General features: G+C 42.2%; 1 protein-coding gene and 1 pseudogene across 1 annotated transcript in view; both read left to right on the top strand.

Moving 5' to 3' along the window:
- The window catches only part of ENTPD4 (ectonucleoside triphosphate diphosphohydrolase 4), a 35,587-nt gene that overhangs the window by 6,391 nt on the left and 1,806 nt on the right, over positions 1-27,390 (top strand). Inside the window, 12 exon segments of the mRNA XM_032389113.1 lie at positions 3,027-3,125; positions 4,316-4,513; positions 5,011-5,216; positions 8,098-8,248; positions 8,812-8,915; positions 16,533-16,592; positions 17,066-17,196; positions 19,088-19,254; positions 22,663-22,945; positions 22,947-22,988; positions 24,982-25,067; positions 26,014-26,175. Of these exon segments, the coding sequence (XP_032245004.1) occupies positions 3,118-3,125; positions 4,316-4,513; positions 5,011-5,216; positions 8,098-8,248; positions 8,812-8,915; positions 16,533-16,592; positions 17,066-17,196; positions 19,088-19,254; positions 22,663-22,945; positions 22,947-22,988; positions 24,982-25,067; positions 26,014-26,175 (1,598 nt within the window). The 5' untranslated portion in view covers positions 3,027-3,117.
- On the top strand, positions 19,546-20,182 carry LOC116622620 (annotated as a pseudogene).

The raw sequence follows: 27,390 nt of genomic DNA, 5'->3' as shown, positions 1-27,390 counted from the left end.
AGGCCTAACTTGTGTTAGTCCACCAACAGATGGACCCGAAAGAGAGAAGCATTCTAGAAAGGTAGAGGAATGTGAGGCCTTTCAGTGACTCACTGCTTGTGTTTAGTATGGCTAAAGCAGAGGGTACATATCTGTCTAGTCTATTGGGATAGGACTAGAAAGACAAGGACAAGATCAGTGCTGTCTAATGCAGAAGCTCCATGTGCCTATTGAGCACTTGAAATATGGCTAGTGCAACTGAGGAACCGCATTTTTCATTTTAATTCCTTTAAATAGCCACACGTGGCAATGGCTCCCCCTATTGAACAGCGTAAGACTAGACCGTGAGAGCCCTCCTTTACCATCCTAAGGAGTTAGGACTTCTTCCTGAGTGGGAGAGAAAAGTGGGGAGGTGGGAAAAAAAATGGGGCGCCTAAGTGGCTCAGTCGGCTAAGCATCTGACTCTTGATTTCAGCTCAAGTCATGATCTCAGGATTGTGGGATCGAGCCCCGCGTCAGTGCAGAGTCTGCTTGTCCCCCCTCCCTCTCCTCCTTCCCCCTGTTTGTGCTCTCTCTCTTTCTCTTTCCTTTAAATAAATAAATAAAATCTTAAAAAAAAAAAAAGAAAAAAGTTGGGAGGTGGGGAGGTGTCAGGATTCCCAGTTGTTTTGGAAAGATCACTCTAGTGTGTAAGTTCTTAACCTTTTGGGTCCCAGTTGACGTTTTGCCAGGCACTTTCCTAGGGTTCTTGGTACTGGGAATGCAGCAGTCAGCCAAGCCGACAGAAATGTGGCCCCTTGTGGAACTTGACACATGAGCAAGAGAAATGCAAACACACACACACACACAGTATGTTAGACACAAGGATAAGAGTGTGGGTTCTCATGCTGGAATCTCAGCTTTTTTGTATACAATCATCTTCTGTTAGCTGTGTGACCTTAGGCAAGTTACTTAGCCTTTCTGCCGCTCCTGTAAAATGTGATACAAATAGTGCCTACCTTGTGGGTCATTAAGAGGAATAAATTAATATTTGTAAGTAAGCAGGACCTAGCACATAAAAAGCTCTATTTAATAAATAAGTAAAAGCTAAGGGAAAAAATAAAAGAGATGGGTGGAGAGGATAGCTTGATAGATAGATTGGGTGGCCAGGGAAGGCCTCCCTGAGAAGGTGACACTGAGTGAAGACCTGGGGGAAGTGAGAAAGTGAGTCACCCAGATGATTTCTAAGCAGAGGGAGCAGCACGTTCGGAGGCCTGGAGACCAGACAGCACCTGGCATGTTTGAAGACAGCCAGGTCTACAGCCATACCACCCTGAACGTGCCCGATCTCGTCTGATCTCGGAAGCTAAGCAGGGTCAGGCCTGGTTAGTACTTGGATGGGAGAAGACAGCCAGGACGCCAGTATGGCTGGTATGGAGTGAAAAGGGAGAGCAGACGATGAGATCAGAGCAGTGACAGGTGGCAAGGTCCCGTGGACCACGGAAGTCAGAGTAAAGCCTTCAGCACGTACTCTAAGTGCAGTGGGAGCCACTGGAGGATTTCAAGTATGAGAGTAAGGGGATCACGGGCCTGAGCAGGGATGGGGGGAGTGTCAACTTCACGTGAAGAATCTGTGCCTAGGGGCGCCTGGGTGGCTCAGTCGTTAAGCATGTGCCTTCGGCTCAGGTCATGATCCCAGGGTCCTGGGATCGAGCCCCACGTTGGGCTCCCTGCATAGCAGGGAGCCTGCTTCTCCCTCTGCCTGCCGCTCCCCCTGCTTGTGCTCTCTCTCTGTGTCAAATAAATAAAATCTTAAAAAAAAAAAAAAGTGTGCCTAAAGGTCTTGGTTGAAGAATTGGAGAGCCACTGGGTTGACACTGCAGGTAGGAGACTTAACTTGTTAGGCTGCTGTTCTGATAGACCGGGCAAGAGATGAGAAAAGGAACAGATTTTAGATAAAGTGAGGTTAAAAAAATGGAGGGAGGAATCCGTAAGAAACTGGCTGTGGAAGGTAAAGGAGAACAAGGGGTCAGGCCTGACTCCCTCGTTTCTGGTTTGAGCAGCTTGGAGGAATTGAGACTGAGATTGTAGGGCGGGCCAGGTTAAGGGAAAAGGGAGGGAGGATTGCAGTACAAGTGTGGGTTTTAGAACTGTTTTTCATGGGCCGCTGCAGTGTTCAGATGGAGGTATCAGTAGGTGCTTGAAGATCTCTATAGCTGTAGCTCAGAAGAGAAGCCTGGGGTGGAGAAAGAAGTTTTTGAGTGATCTGCTAATTGAAGCCGTCAGTGAGATTGATCAGGAGCAGAGATCAGAGTTGGGGGAGAATGGAGCCTAGCCAGGAAGAAGCCCAGGGCACGGCGGAGCAGCCAGGCCTTTAGGAAGGAGACCTGGGGGCGTCCTTGCTGCTCAAGGGCTAGGAAGCCGGCAAGGGCAGACGGCTGCCTTGAGAGGCCTGGAAGAGGTAAAGCCACAAAACCAAGGAAGATGGAGGTCTTTGGATCCAGTAGGTCAGAAGGAGGCCCTGGCTGTCAGCCCCCACTAGCCCTTGTTTTCTCTGCGAATTGAGGCCTGGGGACTGAAGGAGTGCGAGGCGGTAGTGGGGGATGCGCCGGAGCGGACTTGGAACACGGTACCTTGTGTGGTACTTTGTGCGTAAGCTGACCTCTCTCTTCTGTGAGACCATATTTCAGATTCCCATTCAGTGAATTTTTCTGCCTACTGCCCCCACCCCGAGTCTTCCTTAATTCAGTACCTATTTGATGAGCTGGTATTTTGGGGTCACTGATTGGCTTTTAGGTGGAGAGCATTAACTAGTTGCCAAACTATTACCATCTCTTTCCAATTTTAGCGAGCGCCAGACTTACCATCTCTTGATTTAGGCCTATATCTCTGACAGCATGAAATTGACTTAGAAGTGTGGTGCTCAGAATAGGCCCTTCCACCAGCTTCAGTGCAAGGTTCATGTCACAGATTATGTGTGGTTGGATTTAAACCCGTACTTGGTAAAAGAACATAGATGTCTTCTTGGATTGTGCCATCTTTATGACTTTTCTCACTTTCTGGAACAGGAGGTCTCTAACTCCAGGAGGACCCCATTATTTCTGTAATGGTGTGTGAGGACTGACTCCTAGAACGTTGCCTGGTCTTGGACCCATCAGCATGGGGAGGTGAGTGATGGTGTCTCATCACTGGTACTTGTAAAACCTGAGGTTTTGGTGCCACAGGAGCAGATCCTGAAAGGAAAAAAAAATCTGAATTCCAAGTGAAAAGTGTCCAAAATTATGCTACACTTCTGTTTAACAACTTTGTTCTTCCAGGCCTCACTGGGGTGCCTGTTACAGAAAGTGGTCATGCCAGGTGGATTCTGCAGGGGTTAACGTAGCTTACTGTGAAGGGCAGGTGTGTTGGAATCTGTGAGGGGTCGTATTAAGCACAGTATAACTGTCTGGAAGCCTTAGAGGAGTGGGCAGGGGATGACACACTCTGTGGAGTGGCCCAAGGACCCACATGGAGACTAGACGCTGCAGGTGGAAACCTCCGTTAGGTTAGCAGGATATCTACCCCTTCTGTGAGGTATTTTAGTCCAGGAAGCACTCTTTAAAGAAATTAACCACAAAACAATAACATCTATTCTAAACGTAGCAAGCTTTTTGTAAGCCTAATAATAATCTCTTAATCCTGACATAAATGGAGAAGAAAAGTGTTCATTTGCAAAAATGTCTCAGAAATAATTCTAAAAACACAGGACATACAAAACTCATTTATTGACTTTATTATGGGGATGTTATTAAAGATACTGTTTGTCTGCCATTTTCTCACTCAGTCATCAGGGAGAAATTTGCCTTGGGATTCAGTGTTAAGAAAATCTTCCTCCTCCTGAGCTGTTTATATGTTTCTAATCTCATGGATAAGGTTTTGGCCTTTAGGCCACCTTTACAGGCCTGTCTTATTACATGTATTTCTTTGTACTGAATTGTTTCTCGGTTTCATCATCCTTAAACGGGAGTTCATTATAGATTTATATATTTATTGTATTTAACTGACTCTTGTCTCTAATTTTTTTTCTTTTGGAACAAAGCATGGTACAAATAATAACCTACATAATATTGTCAAGAAAGGCGGAAAAACACAGAAGTGTCATAACCATCAGGGTGTAATTTTCATTCATGTAGTTTTATAATAATGAGTAAAATAGCAAAATAGCAATAGGGGAGATGCTGGCCTACAGATACCTCCCAGCAGGGAAACGGGTGGCTTGAGCCAAGTGTCTTAACCTTGAGATCAGTTTAGGTGAGGAGAGGCCTCTTTGGAGCAGATTGCTTTAAAATCTGGTCTTTTTTTTTTTTTTTAATTTTAGGATCGGCATCTCCTGTCTTTTCCCTGCTTCCTGGCATTTTAGCATCTCTCCAGTGGGGTGTCCTCGAATTCTGAATACCAATTTACGCCAGATTATTGTTATTAGTATCTTGGCTGCTACTGTTTCGCTTTTATACTTTTCTGTTGTTATAATCCGAAATAAGTATGGGCGACTCTCCAGAGATAAGAAGTTTCAAAGGTAAGAGAAAAAACATTTCTAGATGGGATGCTTCATTTTACATTAGGGATTAGGTTGGAAGTGAAGGAGCCTGCAGCTGTAGGAAACAGAATCTGTGCCGAATACAGCATGGCAGGAAAAATTAAACTGTTGGAAACTGTTTAATCATTAACCACCAAATCCACATCGTAAGAGAATTTAAACATAAGCTTCTCCTGTGATATCTTTTAAGCTGATTTTTCAGTTAAGGTCAATAGTTTGGGAATAGTTTTGTTTCTCAGAACTTGTTTGAACTTCTTAAAAGGAGTAATGATTGTGTATCTGATTTAGATTACCTTTATCACTGTCACTCATTTTGTTTTCTTTTGACTCTTTAATCATTTGGCAGTTGTAAAAATGCAATTGTGGGTCAGCTCAGAATTCACAGGCTTGGTGTTTATTTATTGCATTTGCTCTGTTCAGGTTCAGGATGAGAGTCTCTATCTCAGTAAAGGCGTGTGTTCATTTTTCTGAACAAGGTACTTGGCACGAGTTACTGACATTGAAGCTACAGACACCAGTAACCCCAATGTGAACTACGGTATCGTGGTGGACTGTGGTAGCAGTGGGTCTCGAATATTCGTCTATTGCTGGCCAAGGCACAACGGCAATCCTCATGATCTGTTGGATATCAGACAAATGAGGGATAAAAACCGGAAGCCAGTGGTTATGAAAATAAAACCCGGTACGTAAAAGATAAATATCTGATTGATAATCGGGTTCTGTCCTTTCTCTGTGAGGTCTTTCATGTCCTCCTCTCCCTCTCCCCGCAGTCATTGCCCTGGTTCAGAGCTCACACCAGGACCTGATTGTTTCACTTTCTTTCCCCTCTTCTGTCCATCCCGCATGAGGCAACTAACTCCTTGATAAAATATCCAAAACCATGTCTTTCTTGTGTCTCCTGCGGCATTTATCACAGTGCCTTACTCATGTGTCTACTCAAGTGTTTGCTAGTTGACATTAATTATGGAGGGATTTTTTTTTCCCTATTTGGTAGCCATTGGTCTCTATCCCTAAAGACAGGCTAATTTCAGGTAACTCATGGATATCTGTACTCTGATACATTGGTATGTATTTCTCTTTTTTCCCCTCATTTTTAAAAAGTGCTCCAATATATTTCTTTTTTTTTTTTTAAGATTTTATTTATTTGAGAGAGCGCGAGAGCGCACGTGCACAGGTGGGGGAGGGGCAGAGGGAGAGAGAGAATCTCAAGCAGACTCTGTGCTGAGTGCAGAGGGGGCCCTGAGATCATGACCTGAGCCCAAACCAAGAGTCATACACTTAAATGGCTGATCCACCCAGTGCCCCCCAATATATTTTTAATCATCTACATTATTTAATAAGAGTGACTATAGAACTTAGAAGAGCTGATGTTATTATGTCCAGTTTTTAAAGCTGTCAGTTTCTAAGTCAGTGTGCTGTGTAAAAATTGGGATTTGCTTTCTCCATTAAACAATTTAAATCGGTGGTTCTCAACCTTTTTCTGTATGTACACCATTTCCATGGGCATTGCCCCTCTGTCAGAAGTATTAGGAATGGAAGGTGTCCAGGAGTACCTTGCAATAGGCATTTTATGTCTTGATAGTTGATAATCACTGACTTAAACAGTGGACCACAGGGGTGCCTGGCTGGCTCAGTTGGAAGAACATGTGACTCTTGATCTCAGGGTCATGAGTTCGAGCCCCATGTTGGATGTGGGGATTACTAAAACAATAAAATAAACTTAATAAAACAAAGGACCACAGATCTTAATAGAGATTCAGCACTTTTATTTCATCTTGCTAGTATGTTAAATAGTAAAATATTAAACCCAAACAACCCAAGGAATTTATCTTGTAAAATATTAGAGAATGTTGATAAAAAAATAATTATCTTAGCTTATTCTCTCCTATTTCAAATATGTAAATGTAAAGGAGGTTCAGTTTTAATGATAAAATACCTTTCCTCATAAAATGGTTCCTAATGACATTGACTGTGGGCTCTTTGAGTCCTCCCCACTCTTCACTGAATAATTTAGGCCCCACTTCCTTCTTCAGGCAACCCTTAACAAGTTGATTATTCTTTGATGTTTGGGCAGCTGGGTACCAGCATATTGCTTAGAAAATCCAAAACCTCTACCTCATTTCTTACGTTAAAGAGAGGGAACTTAATCTGAGTCTCTCATATAAGCATTATTTTGATGTCAAAGTACATTTCCATGAACAAAGATCATCTTTTTTCTGTAAGTCTTAATGAATGACTGTGAATTTTTAGTTTTCTGTTATCCCATTCCTTAAATTTTCCTGTATTCCTAATCTAGAAACATTTTCAGGGTTAAAGTAATGTTGATCAAATAAAGAATTCACCAGAAGACTGAAAAATAGAAGTCTATGAAGCACATTGCATTTCCTCTAGCTTCACATCCCGGGCTCCATCATGATCAAACTGCTCACATGAAATAAGATCAAATCTTTCATGTCTTGGAGTTGTCCTTTGGGACATCATCCCAGGCTTAACATGGTTCTTTCTGATGCTACAGAAAGTGTTGGAAGTAGAAATTCAAGTACCTTTTTATAGCACTTCTCTGTCCTGAAGCAGGGACTCTCATGTATAGCATTTCAGCAAAGCTCTCCAAATTTCCTTACTTAATAGATTCTGGATAGGTTGGGGCTTGGCATCTGTTAAAACAGCATTGTATGTGGAGTAAAAAAAAATCTGACTTTTGGTCTGTTTTCTGCTGATTGCTCTGACAAATCACTTAATCTTTCTGGATCCACAGTTTCCTAATCTGTGAAATGAGAAATTTTTGGACTTCTAAAATTTGAAGCCAGGAAGACACCCTTTGTATAGGGAATGGTCGAGGGATCGCCAAGACTGGAGGGTAGGATATGTTGCATCAGGCTGCCAGAAGGGAGGAGGAGAAGTGAAATAATGTGAGAGGAACCAGGGAGAGGCGATCAGTGACACCCAGAACACATACTGGGGGAGGGAGAAGGATTTTTTCCAGAATCCTGGCTTGGGCTGCTGGTTGGCTAGTGATGGTGGTCACTGGGGTAGGTAACAAGCAGCAAGAGTAGATTTGTAGTGGAAGTTGAGTTCAGGTTTGTATGTGTATGTTGAGTTTGGGGGTCTGTGAGGACAAGACCTGGCCATGTCTAGTGGACAGTTCCCACATACTGATCTGGAGGTTGGGAATGTGATCTGGGGGCTGCTGGTGAGATTTGGAGATCTGAGACACAAAGATAGCGGTGGCAGCCAAAGGAATGAGTGAGCTTGCCTGAACAAAGTGGGAACCTGTTCTGGAGGGCAGGTGCGTGAGCTCACGTGCTGTCGATCCCAGTGTCTGACACATAGTGGTTGCTCAACTGGGTCTCTTTTTTGGAGACTGAGAAGAGAGCCTAAGACTGAACATTTAGTACCACCACCATGTAAGGAAGAGAGACTGTGGAGGTTGTTGCTAGAAGGAGAGGGAAGAACTAGGAGAGTGTGGTGTATAGCCAGAATTTCTCTCCGATGAGCCACATTGAAGAAACATAACTTGTTAATTAACTATCTACTTGTTAACAGAAGTGTCCTTTTTTCTGTAGGCATTTCAGAATTTGCTACCTCTCCAGAGAAAGTCAGCGATTACATTTCTCCACTCTTGAACTTTGCTGCAGAGCATGTACCACGGGCAAAACACAAAGAGACGCCTCTCTACATTCTCTGCACAGCTGGAATGAGAATCCTTCCTGAAAGGTGACCCTCTGCATGGGATCAGGGCAGGCCAGGCCCGGGGGGGTGGCCATGGTGTTGGCGATGGTGGTAGTGGTGGTGTATTCCCCACCCCCCACCCCCAGCCCTTTTCCTTCTCTTCCTCCTCTTCCATTATCACCACCAAAAGGAAGACAGTAAAAATTCTTTCTTCAAATTTGGAATAGTACCAGAACTATTCAAGAACTTAGCCAGAACTCACCAAAAATCTTTTTATGTATCTGTTTATTACTATAAATAGTAAACTATAAAGTAAACAACTATAACCTATAAAGTGGTCATAAAAAAAACCCCGATTTTGTGTGTGATTAATTTAACGATTGCAGTTGTAGTTTTACATCTGGGAATCACAGAATTGACCCAACTCATGAAATTCCTTCCTAAAATAGTTTTATTCAGTGAATTACTTTGGATTTATAATTTACTGTTTTTGTACAGGATATACCACAGCCATAGTTTTTGTTTTGTTTTCTTTTGCTTTTTCCTCTTTTTAAAACAGAAAAATGTAGGCTCCATTTTGATGTGTCAATTTTGGGGTTGTCTTCCAGCCAGCAGAAAGCCATTCTGGAGGACCTCCTGACTGATATCCCTGTGCACTTTGACTTTCTGTTTTCTGACTCTCATGCAGAAGTCATTTCAGGGAAACAAGAAGGTTGGTATATTGGTCTTCAACTTGAAATTTGGGAAGTTACTCCTTTAAATCCTCCCCATTTCCCAGTGTACACTTCATTAAATTACTTTTACTATCTTAAAATTGAGGAAATCATACCCTTGAAATATTTTTAAATGGCAAAATTAGTTTCTTATATGACTGGTCTTTATTATCCGAACATTAAGCCATTTAAAAAATAGCTTAGTTTGTCTTTACCACATCCAGGAAACATACATGGGATTCATTTTGATAGAAAAGGTTTGTGTTCCTTGCCTAAGGTATACAGCTTTTTGTAATTATGATAATTACTGTGTTATTGGAGCTTTCTGTTGATTTATTTGCTGCAAAGGGGAAATTATTCTTGACTTTGATATACTGAGAAAATATTAGTTCTGTTTTCATGTAAATGATTCTACTTGAGAATGAAGTGACAAGTCAATGAAATATTATTTGGGGAAGAGTTTGCCAGAAATTAGAGACCAAAGCATTTATTTCAAAATCATCTATCATTTCAGCAAATACCTCCTCCGTCAAAGGCACTGTAGAAAATACAAACTGGGTGAAATTCAGATACTGCCATTGAGCTGTTTACAGACAAGTGAGGTACACAGTTAGCTGCCATGTGAGGTAGAGTCTTAGGTGCCATAAGGAAGGTAAGGAAAAAGTACCATGGGAGTTTGAAAAAGGGAGATTTTTTTTTTTCCTTGCTAGGGACATCATGGAACAAGTGACAACTTAAACTGTGCCCCCGGGGATAGCTAGTTATAAGCATGCTGGAGCATGGTAAGGGTAGAGCTCTGAGAGACGGATAGGAAGTACATTCCAAGCAGAAGAAATGATTTGAGTCAGTATAGGTTAGAAAAGCTGCACTGTGGACAAGGGAACAAAAATAGTTGGAGTGGCTTATGGCCCTTTTGAAAGGTGGTAGTAATATGAAAAGTTGCCCAGGTCTTGGTGATGTCAGTGTCATGGCAACGTGAGTTGCTCCTTTTTCTCTCCCTTTTGATTTAAAATTAATCAGACATCGTTAACCCAGAAAAAGCAACTCTGCATAGGACACCCAGCAGATCCATCCATCTGAATATGGGTGGCTTGAACCTCAGAGGAGGCCGTGGAGCCAGGCAGGTGGCAGCAGGGGCAGCCATGGACCAACATAATTTTTCTAGCGGAGGAGGTGGAGGGTGAAGGTGGTGTTAGAGGTTTACCCGACAACGCATGCCAATGATCTCTCTGAGCAGAGATTGCAGTGACTGAGAGGAGGGAAAGGAAAAGGAGGAAGGCACAGAGAATGTGTTTCCCGCTGTCTACCCCAGGATTCTGGCAAGAGGATCACCCATGGACCTCTGAGATCCCCACCCCCACTTGCAGATCCCCTACCAGGCTGTGGGCACATTCAAAGCCCCAAGTACTAAGCACACACTTCCACCAGCTCTGCGGTCACCCTTTTTTTTAAATTACCAACTGTTGAACTGTTAGAATCAAAGTAAAAAAAGCCTTACCTAAATAAGAAAGGTGTCCACAACTTGAAATGCAGCAGAAAGAGCACTTTTTATCAGACACTGAAAAATCATGTTAATATGGTATCACAAAAAGAACATGGCAGTTTTCCCAGTAACTGAGCCCAAAGACATAGAATATTTAAATCTAACTGATAAAGAATTTAAAATACTATTATAAAGAAATTCAGTGAGCTCTAAGAAAACTCAAGCAAATACAGTGATCTCAGGAATAAAATGAATGAACAGAAGGAGTACTTTACCAAAGAGATTAAACTTCTAAAAAACCAAACATTCTGGAGCTGAAGAATTCAATACATGAGATGAAGAATGCACTAGAATGCATTGGAAATAGAGCAGATGGAGGAGAGAATAAGCAAGCCTGAGGATGGGAATATAGAAATGGTTCCCTTAAAAGGAGGAGCAAGAACTAAGATTTTTAAAAAGTGAAGAAACCCTATGAGAACTATCAGACTCCATTAGAAGAACCAACATAAGATTAGAGGGTATCCCAGAAGGAGAAGAGAGCGTATTTAAAGAGGTAATAGAGAACTTCCCAAACCCAGGGAAGGAACTGGATATGCAAGTCTATGAGGCTAATAGATCACCTTATTTATCTCAGTGCAAAAAGACCTTCTCCAAGACACACCACATTAAAACTGTCAAAAGTCAGTGATAAATTATTCTGAAGGAGACTAGGGAGAAAAAAGACAGTAACCTACAAAAGAAGTCCCGTCAAGAGTATCAGCAGATTTCTCAGCGGAAACTGCAGGCCAGGAGAGAGTGGAGTGACACTTTAAAGTATCGAAAAATACAAATTGCCAGCTGGGAATACTCTGACAAAGTTATCCTTTGGATATAAACGCGAAATAAAGGCTTTCCCAGACAAACAGAAGCTAAGGGAGTTCACCACCCCGAGATGACTTACAAGAAATGTTGAAAGGAGCTTTTCAAGCTGAAATGAAAAGAGGAAGGTACACCAAAGTCTGATTGAGGTGATAAATAGAAAAACTAACTTTTTTAGAATAGTATATTAAACAAGGAAAAAGGTTAAATGAAAAAGAACATTAAAAGTAACCATAGCCACTACAACTTGGTCACAGCATCACAGCATAAAAAGGTAATTTCTGACATCAAAAATATAAAAGGGGAAGAATAAAAGGATGGAAACTTTATAGGCGAACAAAAATAAATTGCTACCAGTAGAAAAAAGACTGTTCTACCTACGAGATGTTTTTGTTTTGTTTTGTTTTGTTTTGTTTTTATTTATTGACAGCACAAGCAGGGGGAGTGGCAGGCAGAGGGAGAGGGAGAAGCAGGCTCCCCGCCGAGCAGGGAGCCCGATATGGGGCTCGATCCCAGGACCCTGGGATCATGACCCGAGCTGAAGGCAGACGCTTAACCGACTGAGCCACCCAGGTGCCCCTACCTACAAGATGTTTTATGTTAACCTCATGGTAACCACAAAGCAAACATCAGAGCAGAGACAAAACATAAAAAAAGGGGAGACTAAACAAACTGCAAATTTACAAAGGTAGACGTAAACAGAAGGAAGAAAACAAGGGAGAGACAAAATAACCAGAAGGCAAACATAAAATGGCAGTAGTAAATCCTTACATATCAGTAATCACCCTAAATGTAAACAGATTGAACTTACCAATCAAAAGTCACAGAATGGCTGGATAGATTTAAAAAAACAAGACCCAACTATATGCCATCTATAGGAGACACATTTCAGCTCTGAAGACACATATAGACTCAAAAAGGATGGAAGACAGTATTCCAAGCAAATGGAAACCAAAAAAAGGCAGGCATAGCCATATTTATATCAGACAAAGTAGACTGGAAGTCTGAAAGGGTAACGAGATAAAGAAGGTCATTTTATGATGATAAACATGCCAATACATCAAGAAGATAAAACATAAGTATATATGCTCCCAACACCCAAACATTGAGATATATTAAGCAAATACTAACAGGTCTTAAGGGAGAAGTAGAGAACAATAATAGTAGGGGACTTCAGAACCCCGCTATCAGCAATGGATGAATCATCCAGACAGAAAATCAACAAGGAAAAACATTGGAATTGAACCACATGTTAGCACAAATGGATTTAATAAATATATACAGGACATTCCATCCAATAGCAGCAGAATACACATTTTTTCAAGTGTACATGGAACATTCTCCAGGTTAGATCATATGACAAGACAGAGGAAGTCTTTTTTTTTTTTTTTTAAGATTTTATTTATTTATTTGAGAGAGAATGAGAGAGAGAGCATGAGATGGGGGGAGGGTCAGAGGGAGAAGCAGACTCCCCGCCGAGCAGGGAGCCCGATGCGGGACTCGATCCCGGGACTCCAGGATCACAACCTGAGCCGAAGGCAGTCACTTAACCAACTGAGCCACCCAGGCGCCCAAGACAGAGGAAGTCTTATTAGCAAGTTTAAGAAGATTGAAATCATGGCAGCCATCATTTCTGAACACAATGGTAGGAAACTAGAAAAAAGAGGAAGGTGAGAAAATCTACAAATATGTGGAAATGAAACAGCACACTTCTAAACCAGTGGGTCAAAGAAGAATTCAAAAGGAAATAAAAAATTATCTCAAAACAAATGAAAATGGAAATAGAACATAGCAAATATTGTGGGATGTAGCAAGGGCAGTTCGGAGAGGAAAATTGATGGCAATAAAAGCAAATATTAAGAAATTAGATCTCAAATAAGCAATATAACATTACACCTCAAGGAACTAGAAGAATAAATGAAGCCCAGAGTTAGCAGAAGGAAGGAAATAATAAAGATCAGAGTGGAAATAAAATAAAAAATCATGTGATCATCTCAAGCATTGTAGAAAAAGCACTTGACAAAATACAACATCCTTTCATGATAAAAATCTTTAGCAGAGTGGGTATAGAAGAAACATACCTCAACATAATAAAAGTCACATATAACAAACTCACAGCTAACGTTAGACTCAATGGAGAGAAATTGAAAGCATTTCCTTTAAGATCGGGAATAAGACAAGGATGCCTACTCTCATCACTCCTATTCAATATGGTACTGGAAGTCTTAGCTAGAGTAATTAGGCAAGACAAAGGAAAAGACACCAGATCAGAAAGGAAAAAGTAAAATTGTCATTATCTACTGATAATATGACTTTATATATAGAAAATCCTAAAGAGTCCGTCAAAAAGCTGTCAATCATTGAATTAATCAACAGTTTCAGTAAAGTGGCAAGAAAACATATAGAACATATAGAAATCAGTTGCATTCCTTTACACTAATGATGAAGCATCTGAAAAAGAAAGAAAACTATCTCATTCACAATGGTATCAAAAACAAAATAAGAATAAACTTAACCAAGGAAGTGGAAGATCTTTTCAATAAAAACTACAAGACTTGACTGAAAGAAATGGAAGAAGACAAATTGAAAGACAACCCATGTTCATGGACTGGAAGAATGAATTTTGTTAAAATTGCCATACTACTCAAAGCCATCTACAGATTTAATGCAATCCCCATCACAATACCAAAAGCATTTTTCACAGAAATAGAAACAATCCTAAAATTTGGTGTGGAGTCATAAAAGACCCCAAATAGCCAAAACAATCCTGAGAAAAAAGAACCAAGCTGGAGGTATCATGCTTCAATTTCAAACCATCCTACAAAGCAGTGTTAATAAAAACAATATGGTACTGGCACAGAAAAGGACACATCAATCAGTGGAACAGAATAGAGAGCCCAGAATTAAATCCCAGCATATATCGCCAACTAATACTCAACAAGGGAGCCAAGAACACCCAATGGAGGAAGGATAGTCTCTTCAACAAATGGTGGTGGGAAAAATGAAGAAACACGTGCCTAACAATGAAATTGGACCCCTGTCTCACATCACTTGCAAACTAATTCAAAAAGGATCAGAGAGTTAAACATAAGACCTTATACCATAAACTCTTTGAAGAAAACATGGGGAGGAAGCTCATCAATATTAGTCATGGCAAGGATTTTTTGGACATGACACCAACAGCACAAATAACAAAAGCAAAACCAATAAACAGGACTATATCAAACTCAAAAGCTTCTGCACAGTACAAGAAACAACTAACAAAATGAAAAAGCAACCTACAGAATGGGAGAAAATTTTTGTAAGCCATATATTGGATAAGGGGTTAATATCCAAAATATATAAAGATCTCATACGACTTAATAAAACAGTTAAGAAACAATTTGATTAAAAACTAAATAGACATGGGGCACCTGGGTGGCTCAGTCAGTTGAGCATCAAACTCTTGGTTTCAGCTCAAGGCATGATCTCAGGGTCATGAGATCGAGCCCCACATTGGGCTCTATGCTCAGCCTGGAGTCTGCTTGAGATTCTCCCTCTCCTTCTGCCCCTCCCCACACATTCACTCGCTCTCTCTCAAATAAATAAATCTTTTAAAAAAAAAACTAGGCATTTTCCAAAGAGGACATCAGAATGGCCAACGGCACATAAAAAGATGCTCGGCATCACTGATCATCAAGGAAATGCAAATCAAAACCACCACAATGAGATTTTATCTCATACCTATTAGAATGGCTGTCATCGAGACGACAAGGTAGCAGGTGCTGCCAAGAATGTGGTGAAAAAGCCTTATATAGTGTAGGTGGGAATGTAAATGGGTGCAGGCGCTATAGAAAACAAATGGAGATTCCTCGAAAAATTGGAAATAGGTGTACCATACAACCCAGTTATTCCATTTCTGGGTATATACGCAAAGAAAACGAAAACAGCATTTCACCAGGATGCCTGCACCCCCATGTTTATCGCAGCATTAGTTACAAGAACCAAGATAGAGAAACAACCCAAATGCTCATCAATGGATGAATGGTTAAAAAAGATGTAGTACATACACACAATGGAATATTATTGAGCCATGAGAAAGGACGATATTCTGCCATTCGTGACAAGACGGATGGACCTTGAGCACGTTATCCTAAGTGAGATAAGTCTGACAGAGAAAGATAGTACTGTTTGATACCACTTACTTGTGGAATCTGAAAAAGTCAAACCTATGAAAAGAACAGTAAAACGGTGGTTACCAGGGAATGAGAGGGTGATAAGATTGATGGTGTTTAAGGGTGCAAACTTAGAACGAGTAATAAATAAGCCATAGAGTTCTTTTTTTTTTTTTTAAAGATTTTATTTATTTGACAGAGACACAGCGAGAGAGGGAACACAAGCAGGGGGAGTGGGAGAGGGAAAGCAGGCTTCTTGTGGAGCAGGGAGCCTGATGTAGGGCTCGATCCCAGGACCCTGGGATCATGACCTGAACCAAGGGCAGACGTTTTAACGACTGAGCCACCCAGGCGCCCCAATAAGCCATAGAGTTCTAATGGGCGGTATAATGAGTATAGACAGTAATATTGTACTCTGTGTAATAGGTATCACTATAAGGGCAATCATACTACAGTGTATAGACCTATCAGAGTAACACACTGTACACCTTAAACTTATAAAATGTTACATGTCTGATTTATTCAATAAAAATGAAAAGTTGGAGAGGTCTTGGATTGTCAGGCTGTGGAGTTTGGCCTTTGTTCTGGAGGTCAAGCCAATAGCAGAGAATAGTGTGGGATGGAGTGGAGGAGGAGGGCAGGAAGATTGACTAGGTCTCTGTGACAGCTTAAATCAAAGTGGAAATGAAAGTGGGTAAAGACTGGATAGAGGAAATGTTGTAAAAGGGAAACGAGGCTCAGCGACTGAGTGAAAGCAAGGGATAAAGGAACTGGAAGAGTCCAAGTTAATTTGTTTTTTTCAACCTTGCAGTTGATAGGTTTAACTTCATAAAGTAAAAACCCCATTATTTCAAAACAGTTTCAAACAGAAGCCGGCACTGAGGGAATTCTATTTTTGCCTATGTAAATGATAGGAAACTATCAATTTTAAAGTTGAGAGTTCTTGGAAAGCCACTAGGAAAATATACATCAGTAGGGATGCTTTATTTCAGATAATGTGTTCACAGGTTGTCAGGGAGTAAAGTAAACGAGTTGTTTGCACTAACTGCATCGATAAGAGTTGTACAAAGTGTCTTAAAAGTTTATCCTTCTTATCTTCCTCCCCCATAAAATGTCTATAGGTGTGTATGCTTGGATTGGCATTAATTTTGTCCTTGGACGATTCGAGCATATTGAGGATGGTAAGTATCATGTTTCCAACAATGTGTCTGACTAGAAATGATGGCTGGTCTGTCTAATCCCAAAGGATGAAAAAGGAGCTAAGTTTTGTCTTTTAAAGATTTTATTTATTTATTTGAGATAGAGAGCATGAGCGAGGGGCAGAGGGAGAGGAAGAAGCAGGCTCCCTGCAGAGCAGGGAGCCAGATTCGGGACTCGATCCCAGGACCCTGGGATCATGACCTGAGCTGAAGGCAGACGCTTTACCGACTGAGCCACCCAGGTGCCCCAGGAGCTGAGTTTTGTGACACAGCTAAGCATGTAGGAGTAGAGAGAGGAGCTGCTCTTTCCCGCTATGAACTTGGCTTTAGGTGGGAGGAGTAGGCTGAGTTTGCCCAAGTGGGCTTGGAAGTACCATGAAAACAAGAGGACTCCTCAGAAGATCCCCATTCTCCGGACTGGTTCTGTTCCAATGGATGTTTCTTGTTCTTTGCAGATGAGGATGCAGTTGTGGAGGTTAACATTCCTGGTAGCGAAAGCAGGGAAGCTATTCTCCGTAAAAGGACAGCTGGTATTCTGGACATGGGAGGCGTGTCAACTCAGATAGCGTACGAAGTTCCCAAAACTGTAAGCTTTGCCTCCTCACAGCAGGTTACTATCCGTACAAATTTTCTTCCGTTTGGTTTGGTTTTCCTTTAACATGTCTCCATCCATTTTTGTTTTGTTTTCTGAGTCTGAACACATCTTTACTATGCTTCCTGAGGCCCTACCTTCCCAACCCAGGAGAACGGAGTCAGGAGGAAGCCATGCGAACCTCCGCTAAGCCGTTTGTGTTTGTTCATTGAAGTCAGCTGGTTTGTTTTCTAAACTGAGAGTTTTTGTTTGGTATAAATTTTAGTCACATGCTTGAATTTTTGTTTGTATTTTCTCTTCAGTTACTTCTTTTCTCAACAGATACTGTAAAACTTAATGTAATGGCATCATATTAAGTTATAGTTGGGGAATGTACTGGGGTTTCTTTTCAGGCTCAGACAGCTTTTGACTTTTCTAGAAAGGATTGGGGTTTGTATGCACTGCTTGCACATTTCTGAACTTAGGGTTTCTTCTGTTTTCTCCCATGCCCCTCAGGGCTCGCAGTCACTGCCTGGAGTTTCCCACTAGGCCAGGCAGCCTTGTATAGAGAGCACCAGAAAGGTTTCCACATGTGTTCCTGAACTGCTGCATGTCTTCATGACTCTGTTACCACTCAGCTGTAAATTACTACCAAAGCCTGGTTTCCTACACTTTCCCCTAGCATGGTGTGGTGGTTAAAAAAGTCTGAGCTCCATCATCACGCTGGCCTCACTAGATGTGTGACCTTAAGCACGTCACTTAACGTCTTTGAGCTAGGTTCTTCATCTATAAATGTGAATGCAAGCACCTCTCACACAGGGTTTTTATAAAGCTGAAATGAGATAGTGCATATAATATATCTGATGCACTGCCAGCCACCTCGTGGTTGCTCACTAAATGTTATTGGTATATTTATTAAGCTCTTTACAAAAATGCGTTATAAATTCAAATATTACAATCTGTGTGTTCTGCTTTCATCCAGGCATGCCTCTAGAAACTATTACACTCTTCATTAAAAGTCATGTTTTCCCCCCCAAGACAAAGTAAAAAATACATAGAAAGTGAGTTTGGAAAAATACTGAAAAATCAGGGTTAAAACTTTTCCATGGGTGCATCATCCAAAAAAATCATTGTTAGCATTTTGGTGTATTTCTTTTCATTCATTTTTCCGTGTTTATGGTTTTTTTTCAAATATAGTTATTATAATCTTACTGTTTATACAATTTTGTGTCCCTTGTTTAACAGCGCATAAGCATGTTCCTCCATTAACTGTTGATTACCATAATTAACTAAACCCTCCTTGGAGTTGTAGATTTTTTTTTTATCTTTTAAAACAATTTTCTTTTAAGATTGTATTTATTTATTAGAGAGCAGGAGTAGCGGGGAGGGGCAGATGGAGAGTTTCTGAGAAGCAGACCCCGTGCTGAACAGGGAGCCCGATGTGGGGCTCGATCCCAAGACCCTGAAATCATGACCTGAGCCAAAGGTAGACGCTTAACCGACTGAGCCACCCCGGTGCCCCAGAGTTGTAGATTTAGATGCTCAGTTTTTTCTGTCACAGAACACAGAGGTCATCTTTGTATGTAGAGACTTTTTGATGTTTAGAATTATTTCTAAAGCATAGGCTTCAGTAAGTAGGTTTACTAGATCAGAAGATATGAACTATGTTGCTAACTTCCCTTTACAAAAAGCAACGGTATCACAGATGTGCAGCACATCTGGATTCTCTTAAGTCAGAATTGTCATATTGAAATCTGAGGGATGCTTAGAAGGGTCCTTGGGAAATGCAGAAGCAGAAATTTTTGCTGCTTTTAGATGAGAATCTTTTTAGATCCTTCTTTTTCACAGGAGGTAATTTTTTTTGTATTGCTTAAAATATTAAAGCTTTTTATCCTTGCATTTGCAGGAAGAAGTAGCTAAGAACTTGTTAGCTGAATTTAACTTGGGATGTGATGTTCACCAAACTGAGCATGTGTACCGAGTCTATGTGGCCACATTTCTTGGGTTTGGTGGCAATGCTGCTCGACAGAGATATGAAGACCGAATATTTGCCAGCACAATTCAGAAGAACAGGTAAAGCACCTTCCACTTCTCAGGATTCACTTTCAAGAAAACATATGGAGGCAAAGCAGGGAGACCTCAAGTAGCAGAAGTCTATCAGTGCTGTCAGCTTTTGACTCCCCTGCCAGCTGAGAAATGAAAGGACAGCAGGATCCCTACCTTTGGCCCTGAATCCTCCTAGGCTCTGAAGGAAGAGCTCTCTCTCAGACCCACACCTCCCTGGATTAGAAATTTCACTATTAATGTTTTGAAATAGTTTTGAGCCCTGGGTAGTGTATTTCACATTGCAAAGTCCTTGGGAAACTCAGCACCTGGGCCACTGCAGATGTCCTGGAGGCCTGCAGTAAGTGATGATCAAATTGTCTTTGATGATGGAAGTGAATTATGTGATGTTCTGGTGTGTGCATTTAGTGGATAAGGCCATAGAGAAAGAAGTTATGCAGGAAAAAGAAGTGATCTAGAAGTCTAAGTTAGTGATCTTAAACATTTTCCCAGTGGAACTTCTAAAAATGAGTTTATGGGGTGCCCAAAATGGCGACCAGCCACTACCAGCATTTCCTTAAGTTCTGTGAGGACTGGCCAGTGGATGAGAGCAAACAGGGCTGGGACTTGGGCACTTAACCTGCAGCAGCGGGAACACAGGCCTTTCAGGAGGGAGAGAATACCCAGATTCCAGAGCCTGAGGCCTGTGGTTAGATGTATGAGAGCTTAGCCGATTCCATTCAAACTATTACAAACACAAGTACCCTCATCCCAGAGACATGAGCTTCATCAGCCTGTCCATGGAAGAGTACAAGCTGATCCTGTCCACAGACACTTTGGAAGAGTTAAGGAAATGAATAAAGGCATATGGAAGACACTGCAGGAGAAGTTTGCCCCCAGGAATCCCAAAGAGAAGCAGAAGGCCTGGGCTTGGTCCTTATCTCACCCATGCACCTAAGCGTGGAGTCTTGTACCTTGCCATCATAAATAAAACTGCCCTGATTTACAAAAAAAAAAAAAAAAAACTGAGTTTATAAAAAATTTTGCTATAGAAAATATATAAAACAAAAGCAACACTTTATTTTTTTTTAAAGATCTTATTTATTTGTCAGAGAGAGAGAGAGCACAAGCAGGGGGAGTGGCAGGCAGAGGCAGAGGGAGATGCAAACTCCCCACTGAGCAAGGAGCCTGATGCAGGACTCGATCCCAGGACCCTGGGATCATGGCCTGAGCCAAAGGCAGACACTTAACCGACTGAGCCACCTAGGCAACACCTTAATCAGTTTAAATTTATAAGTTTAAGTATATAGCAATTATATATGTGAAGTTGGTCCATAAAAAAAGCAAAGCTGTTTGGATGAATAAAAATATCTGAAATCTGGGATTATATAAAATATCCTATTAATTACTGTGTTTAGTTTTTTTTTTTTTTTGATAACCAGTTTTGAGGGAAAAAATCCCAATTTGTAGAGTTAAATGGTAGTATATAATTCCTTGATCAATTTAATCTTGATAAACCTGTGGAGGCCTGAACTTTAAGAAAGACCAAGTCAGAACCATTCAGTACCACATTTTCCAGAAATTCACGTATGTGAATAGGAAGAGCAATAAAAAACTTGTTCTTTTTCTGCTCCAGACATTAATTGAATGGTGTTAGTTAAGAGATTGGTAGTCCCATCATTTCTTTTAAATGTGGTATATATTATAGTACGTTTTGGTATAATAATTTTTTATAATAGTCTTAAATAGAAATATTTTATAAGTGATGTTTGAATTAGAACTTTGGAGAAACACCTGCAATGCTAATTTTTACTAATTGGTTTTAATGTCAAGAAACTTGCATGACAGTTCAGTGGTCCTTCTTAATTAAGATGTAGGGCAACTAAAAACAGTAGTGTTGAAGTACATTTGACTAGTCTTGCACTTTTTTTTTTTAAGATATTACTTATGTATTTATTTTAGAGAGAGTGAGTGTGTGTGAGCCAGGGGAGGGCAGAGGGAGAGAATCTCAAGCAGACTCTGCACTGAGTGTGAAGCCTGATGTGGGGCTCGATCTCACAACCCTGAGATCATGACCTGAACTGAAACGAGGAGTCGGACACTTAACTGACTGAGCCACCCAGGCGCCCCATCTTGGACTTTTGTAATAATTATAAACATTAGTCATCATTTTATACATATGTCATGAATTGAGCCTTGAAATGCATAGTTATCTCTTCGCCATCAGTAGCAATTGAGTTTTCAAAATAAGACATTTTTAATTAATGGCAAAGACCTTAATTTATTACATTCAAGTGCATTTTGAGTTGCCCTGATCTTCGGAATAAACAACTTGTCAGTTGAATGACTGATAGTAATATTTAAACACCTTTTAGGCCCACGTGATGTCACGGTATCAAACACTAACATAAACGCGGTTGTTGTGAGCTCTTTTCTGTTCCTCAGTTGCTTAGCAGTGAGAAGTGGTGAGTACATACAGTGGGATGACAGGTCTTAGTGCAGGGACCTTTCATCGGGAAGTCAGTCATAAGCACAGTGCGTTTCAGTGGACAGTTAAGATTTCTTTTCCATGGGACTTCTCAGAACCTTGTATTACAATAGAAACTCTCTTACCTGCAACAGTTGGGATCAAAAGTTGATTAATTTTTAAAAATCAGTTAAAACAGAGAATCAAAAATAGAATCAAACAGCAGTTTTATTTTGTTTTAACTTAAGTATTCATGTGCCAGTCTTTTGCTCTGGACTGAGGTCTTTTCTCAGGCTACACCCGTCATAGCTCTGGCACGCACTGCACCTGCTCATCTCAGTGTCATTCTGGCTTCTTTAAAGACTACCAAGGGCTTAACAGACATTTGTGAAGCAATTTGATACCAGTTCTTCTCAATTTTCCCCATTTTTTTAAACCTTGCTAATACTGAATTTGACAGCAGTTTTCAAGCAAGCACCTTGCCTTTATCTAAGGCTTGGAGCCTGGCTTAGATGGGGCCAGTGACTTCTTTCCACGGTCACATTTCATCTCTGTACACTGAAACCCACAGACTCTAGTGGCAGAACAGGATTGGAAACGACACAGCTGGTGGGCATTCACCTGCAGTGAACTTGAAACCGAGAGGAGCGTAGGAACCACAGACGCTCAGGCTGAGAGTGCCAGGCCACGTTCCAGGGTACGGAAAGCACTGGTCATCCGACAGGGTAGCTGTCTCACTGGACCCTGTTACAGTGTCTGCCCTACACACGTGTGGATGGATGGTGAATCTCCAGGAGGGGCCCAAGAACCTGTTTCCCTAACCTTATGATCCCAGAACACTTCTTCATTCCCACAGAACACCTCACAGAGCTCATGGTCCACAGAATGTCTTAAGAAACACTGACTTGTAGCTGCTGCTTCAAAACACGTCTTTCTGTCAGTCTCAGATCAAGTTTCTCTTTGTCCTGTAGGCTTCTGGGGAAACAGACCGGTCTGGCTCCTGATACTCCATACCTGGACCCCTGCTTACCCCTAGACATTAAAGATGAAATCCAGCAAAATGGACAGACCATGTACCTCCGGGGAACAGGAGACTTTGACCTGTGTCGAGAGACCATCCAGCCTTTCATGAATAAAACGAATGAGACACAGACCTCCCTCAACGGCATCTACCAGCCCCCGATTCACTTCCAGAACAGCGAATTCTATGGCTTTTCGGAGTTCTACTATTGCACTGAAGATGTGTTACGAATGGGGGGGGGATTACAATGCTGCTACTTTTACTAAAGCTGCAAAGGTAACCTTCAAAGAAACCCTCTTCCCCCGCATGCTTTTGAGAGACTGGTGTAGACAGTGGCAGCTTATGTCCCTCCTGCATATTGAGAGGCCTGGGTCAAGAGAAGGGGAAGGTGGAGGATGGAAGGGTGTAGTGCAGCATGTTGGGGATCCTGTTCCCTTGGTTGAGCAAGAGCCATAGTCCCAGCAGGAGTCAGAAGTCCACGGTGAGCAGACTTTGCCCCACCACTCCATGAACCACTCTGATCACGAGTGGCTTCCAAATGACAGACTTGTATACTTCTGGGTAATAATGTAGCCATGATCTGGCCACACTCCTGGCAGCCTTCCTGTCCCTTAGCTGCCAGGACCCCTGTTCTCTTGTTGGCCCCTGCCTTTCTGATGGTTGCTTAGGCTCTTTCAAGGGTTCCCCACCTTTATACCCCTTAACTTGGGTGATCCCCAACAGCCATCTTTGGCCCTTGGACCTTCAGGCTCTTAGACGGTCTCACCCATGCTCATGGGTCGCTGCTACTGCCTGTCAAGAAGAGGGTCCAGTCCTGACCTCTGCCTACAAGATTTCATGTCCCAAAACAAACCCACCATTTTCCATTTGTTCCCCTCGTTCTGTGATGTTGTCTGGGTTAATGGCATCCCTGACCATCTAGTCCACCTCCCAAAACTCAGGAGTTCTAGACTTCTCCCCGCCATTCCTTCCCGCCTCGCTGCACATGCCCCATAATCAGTCAACAAGCACATTACTTGATGCATGACCATTTCTCAAAGCCTTCCCTATGTTCCGTCCTGCTCTCACCGCCTTAGTGAAGCCTGCGGCTGTCACCTGTAGGAGCCTCCCAGTTGGTCTTCTTGCCTCTGGTCTCCCTCCGTCGTCCATTCCTCACGCCACTCCCAGAGAGTTCTGTCCAAGACACAAGTGCAGTCCCCTCTCCTTTTTACAGTCTTCAGCAGCTTCCTTTTGTACCAGGATAAATTGCAAGTGCTTTCACATGTCATCCCCACCCGGGAGCATCCTCTCCCCACCCAGCACACACGCCCTCACTCTCATTACTGCGGACTTCATTTCCCTGACATCCAGCCTACTTCCCTCCTTGTTCACGGTGTTTCCTCTGCCCTCAATGCCTGTCCACACCTCTCATCCCAGACCGAGTGCTGTTCTGTGTTCCCTGCTGCACGTTTCACCATCCCTCAGAGCCTCAGTTTCTTCGTCTTTGAAATAGAGGTTGGAATCCTAGCCATGCCAAGGAATGGCTTTAAGTATTCTGTTCAGAAAAGGCACTTCGGGGGCACCTGGGTGGCTCAGTCGTTAAGCATCTGCCTTGGGCTCAGGTCATGATCCCAGGGTCCTGGGATCGAGCCCCGCATCGGGCTCCCTGCTCGGCGGGAAGCCTGCTTCTCTCTCTCCCACTCCCCTTGCTTGTGTTCCCTCTCTCACTGTGTCTCTCTGTGTCAAATAAATAAATAAAATCTTTAAAAAAAAAAAAAAAGAAAAGGCACTTCGTGCTCAATAAATGTTAGCTATTAATATTATTACAAATAACTTCAGGAAAGATGGCACCTCTTGCCCTTCTCCTAAAGACAGGCCTTTTGTAGTCATGTTGGTGTTCCCAGGGCCTTGCACTGTGGAGCCACAGACCTAGGGACCCACTCAGACCTAACTGAAGTACCACTTCGCTTTTCCGAAAGTTTCTGCCTGTCACAGGCAGTCACACGGGGAAACGTAAGCAGTTTTGAAGAGGTTGGTTGTGGGCAGTGAAATTCTCTGTAACAATAACTTCGACAGCATTTTAAGACAGAACAAGCACTGTCTTTGCTAATCAGTAAGTATTTGCTGGAAGCTTGTGCATCCTGTCTTCACGTTACACATAGACGTTAAGCTTGTGTTGCCTAATTGGAAGGATCTGTTTGTTAGGAATATGAATTTGGTCAGCCGTTTTTAAAATGAAGAAACCGTTAAAGCTTTACCAATGATTTCTTTGGGGTGAAATTTCTTCTAGGATTATTGTGCAACAAAGTGGTCGATCTTGCGGGAACGCTTTGACCGAGGACTCTACGCCTCCCATGCTGACCTCCACAGGCTAAAGTAAGCAGTGGGTGGCTGAGCCCATGTGGTTGCACGGAACCATGCTTCAGTGTTGGCACCTGGCTTGCCACACCCCGGCCCCAACCTGCTTTCGCATACTCATCGATCACTGTTTCTCCTCATCTATCCTGGGGCTCCTTTCAGACGGGACAACAGATACTTGTGTCCAAACATAGCTGACAGTTTTTTATTCAGTTTTGCTGTTCCTTCCACCTGGAGTTCCCTTGTTCATCCCCTGCTTGTAGAAGTCCTGGCCAGACCGCAGAGTCAGGTCAGATGCTGTCCCTTTCGAGTCTCCCTCTTGCCCATTCAAGCAGACTCCATCCCTCTGTCGGTCTCCAGAGCACGCATTATGTCTCCCTAGTGACATTTATCAGATTCTGCCTTCCTTCATAATTCTTTGTTGCTTTTTAAAAATCCTGTCATTGTAAGTCATTTAAGTACATGGGCTATCTTATTATTTGCTATTATATCTCATTACTAACTTAGCTCAGCACTTTGCAATAAGTAAGACTCTAATATTTACTTTGCAATAAGTAAGCTTCTGATAAATATTTAGAATCATAGAATATCAGAGTTGAAAAGGACTCTTCTGCCTTCTCATTTTATAATTTAAAAAACTGAGGTCCAAAGAAGTTGGGACTTGCTCAGTATTTATCAGACAGTAAATGATGGAATGCCTGAGGAAAAAAATCTGTCATAGCAAGGTATGAAATCATACCGAGACCAAGTTTCATGCGCTAACCGATTTTGGCAGGTGAACTGTTTCGGGTTATGGGACAAGGGGCACAAACCAAGTCGATCAACTGGAAGTGTATAGGGTTGTTTGGCTGCCCAAAGTGCCGGCCTGTGCACCCACCATGGTCGCGGGGGAAGGACATCTCAGCGTACGGTTCATTTTGACAAGTAAATGAATCCCACTTATGTTTATGCTTGGTGTTCATAGGTACCAGTGCTTCAAATCGGCCTGGATGTTCGAGGTGTTTCATAGGGGCTTTTCATTTCCTGTCAACTATAAAAATTTAAAGACAGCCTTACAAGTTTATGACAAGGAGGTTCAGTGGACGCTCGGAGCAATCCTTTACAGGACCCGTTTTTTACCCTTAAGGTATGGCTATGGATTTGGGAACAAGAAAAACAAAATAGGCTTTTCTGCATTATGATACAGCATGGCAGCTGTGGTTTGCTGTTTTTTGGGGTGCGTGCTGGCCGTGGACAGGACTGTAGACCAGAGTTTGACTTTGGCCTTCCCCACCCATGCTTCCTTCCCACCCCACCCATCCCATCCTATGCAGCACAAAAGCTTTTGATTATTCTCAAGCGTCTTTCCCTAACCCCTGCACAGAAGGGCTGTTTCTGGGGTTCTTCATCTTTATGGCTTTGGACTCCTCAAAATACTGTTCTTAAGGTATAAAATAAATAACATAGGGTACAGAGGAAACCCCCGTATTGAAATACATTTATCAAAATATTACAGAACACATGCCTGTGACATATTTTTGTTAACACATGAAATAACCAGTCTGGCAGCAGAGCTAGTACTTTCTGTGATTTCAGTACAGGGACATGTGTCAGTATTTTGAGGCATCTGCAAACCACCACAGTGTGATATAAAAGATCTTCGAGCTTCCCCACGGTCAAAGTCACAAGTACTGCTGACACTGCAGTTCTTTGCTGTCCGCATTCATGGTCAGTGGAAATGCCAGTCAGAGACTGGCAAGTAAAGACGGACATTTCCCCGTTCACGTTCACAGACTGGCTGCCCGCTGACCCCACGTAAGAACCCTGGGGCACTGATAAACGAGGAATTCGCTTCTTGGGGGTTTTTTTTTTCCCCTTCATCTAATTGAGCATGTCCCAGCAGTCTGTTTAGCTGGTTCACCTGCAGACTTTGTGAGTAGTGGATATTACGGCTCACAGACAGGTGCTCTCATTCCACATTGGCTTCTGTGTGTTAGTGAAACTGTCACCGTTCTTTTAAATTTCTCTGATTTTTGTTTCCCGAATGACAGTGATGGTAACTGCTACAGACTTATGAATGCACTTTCATGTGTTCTCTTGTTACTACTAACAACCACCCTCTGTTACGCCACATTAGCTTACATTTTAGAGGTGAGGAAACTGAGTCTCAGAGACCGAGATGACAGTTTTTGTCTGCAGCGCCGAGTCCTAAACCAGCTCCCTCTGGCCCATATCCTTGCACGTTGTTCCCATACCCTGCACGCTGTTCCTATACCCTGCACACTGTTCCCATACACTGCACGCTGTTCCCATACGCTGCACGCTGTTCCCAAACGCTGCATACTGTTCCCATACCCTGCGC

The sequence above is a fragment of the Phoca vitulina genome, unplaced genomic scaffold, assembly GCF_004348235.1.
Source record: "Phoca vitulina isolate PV1807 unplaced genomic scaffold, GSC_HSeal_1.0 scaffold53, whole genome shotgun sequence".
NCBI lineage: Eukaryota > Metazoa > Chordata > Mammalia > Carnivora > Phocidae > Phoca > Phoca vitulina.
Note: the sequence above shows the minus strand (reverse complement) of the source record. Positions and strands in the feature narration are given on the sequence as shown.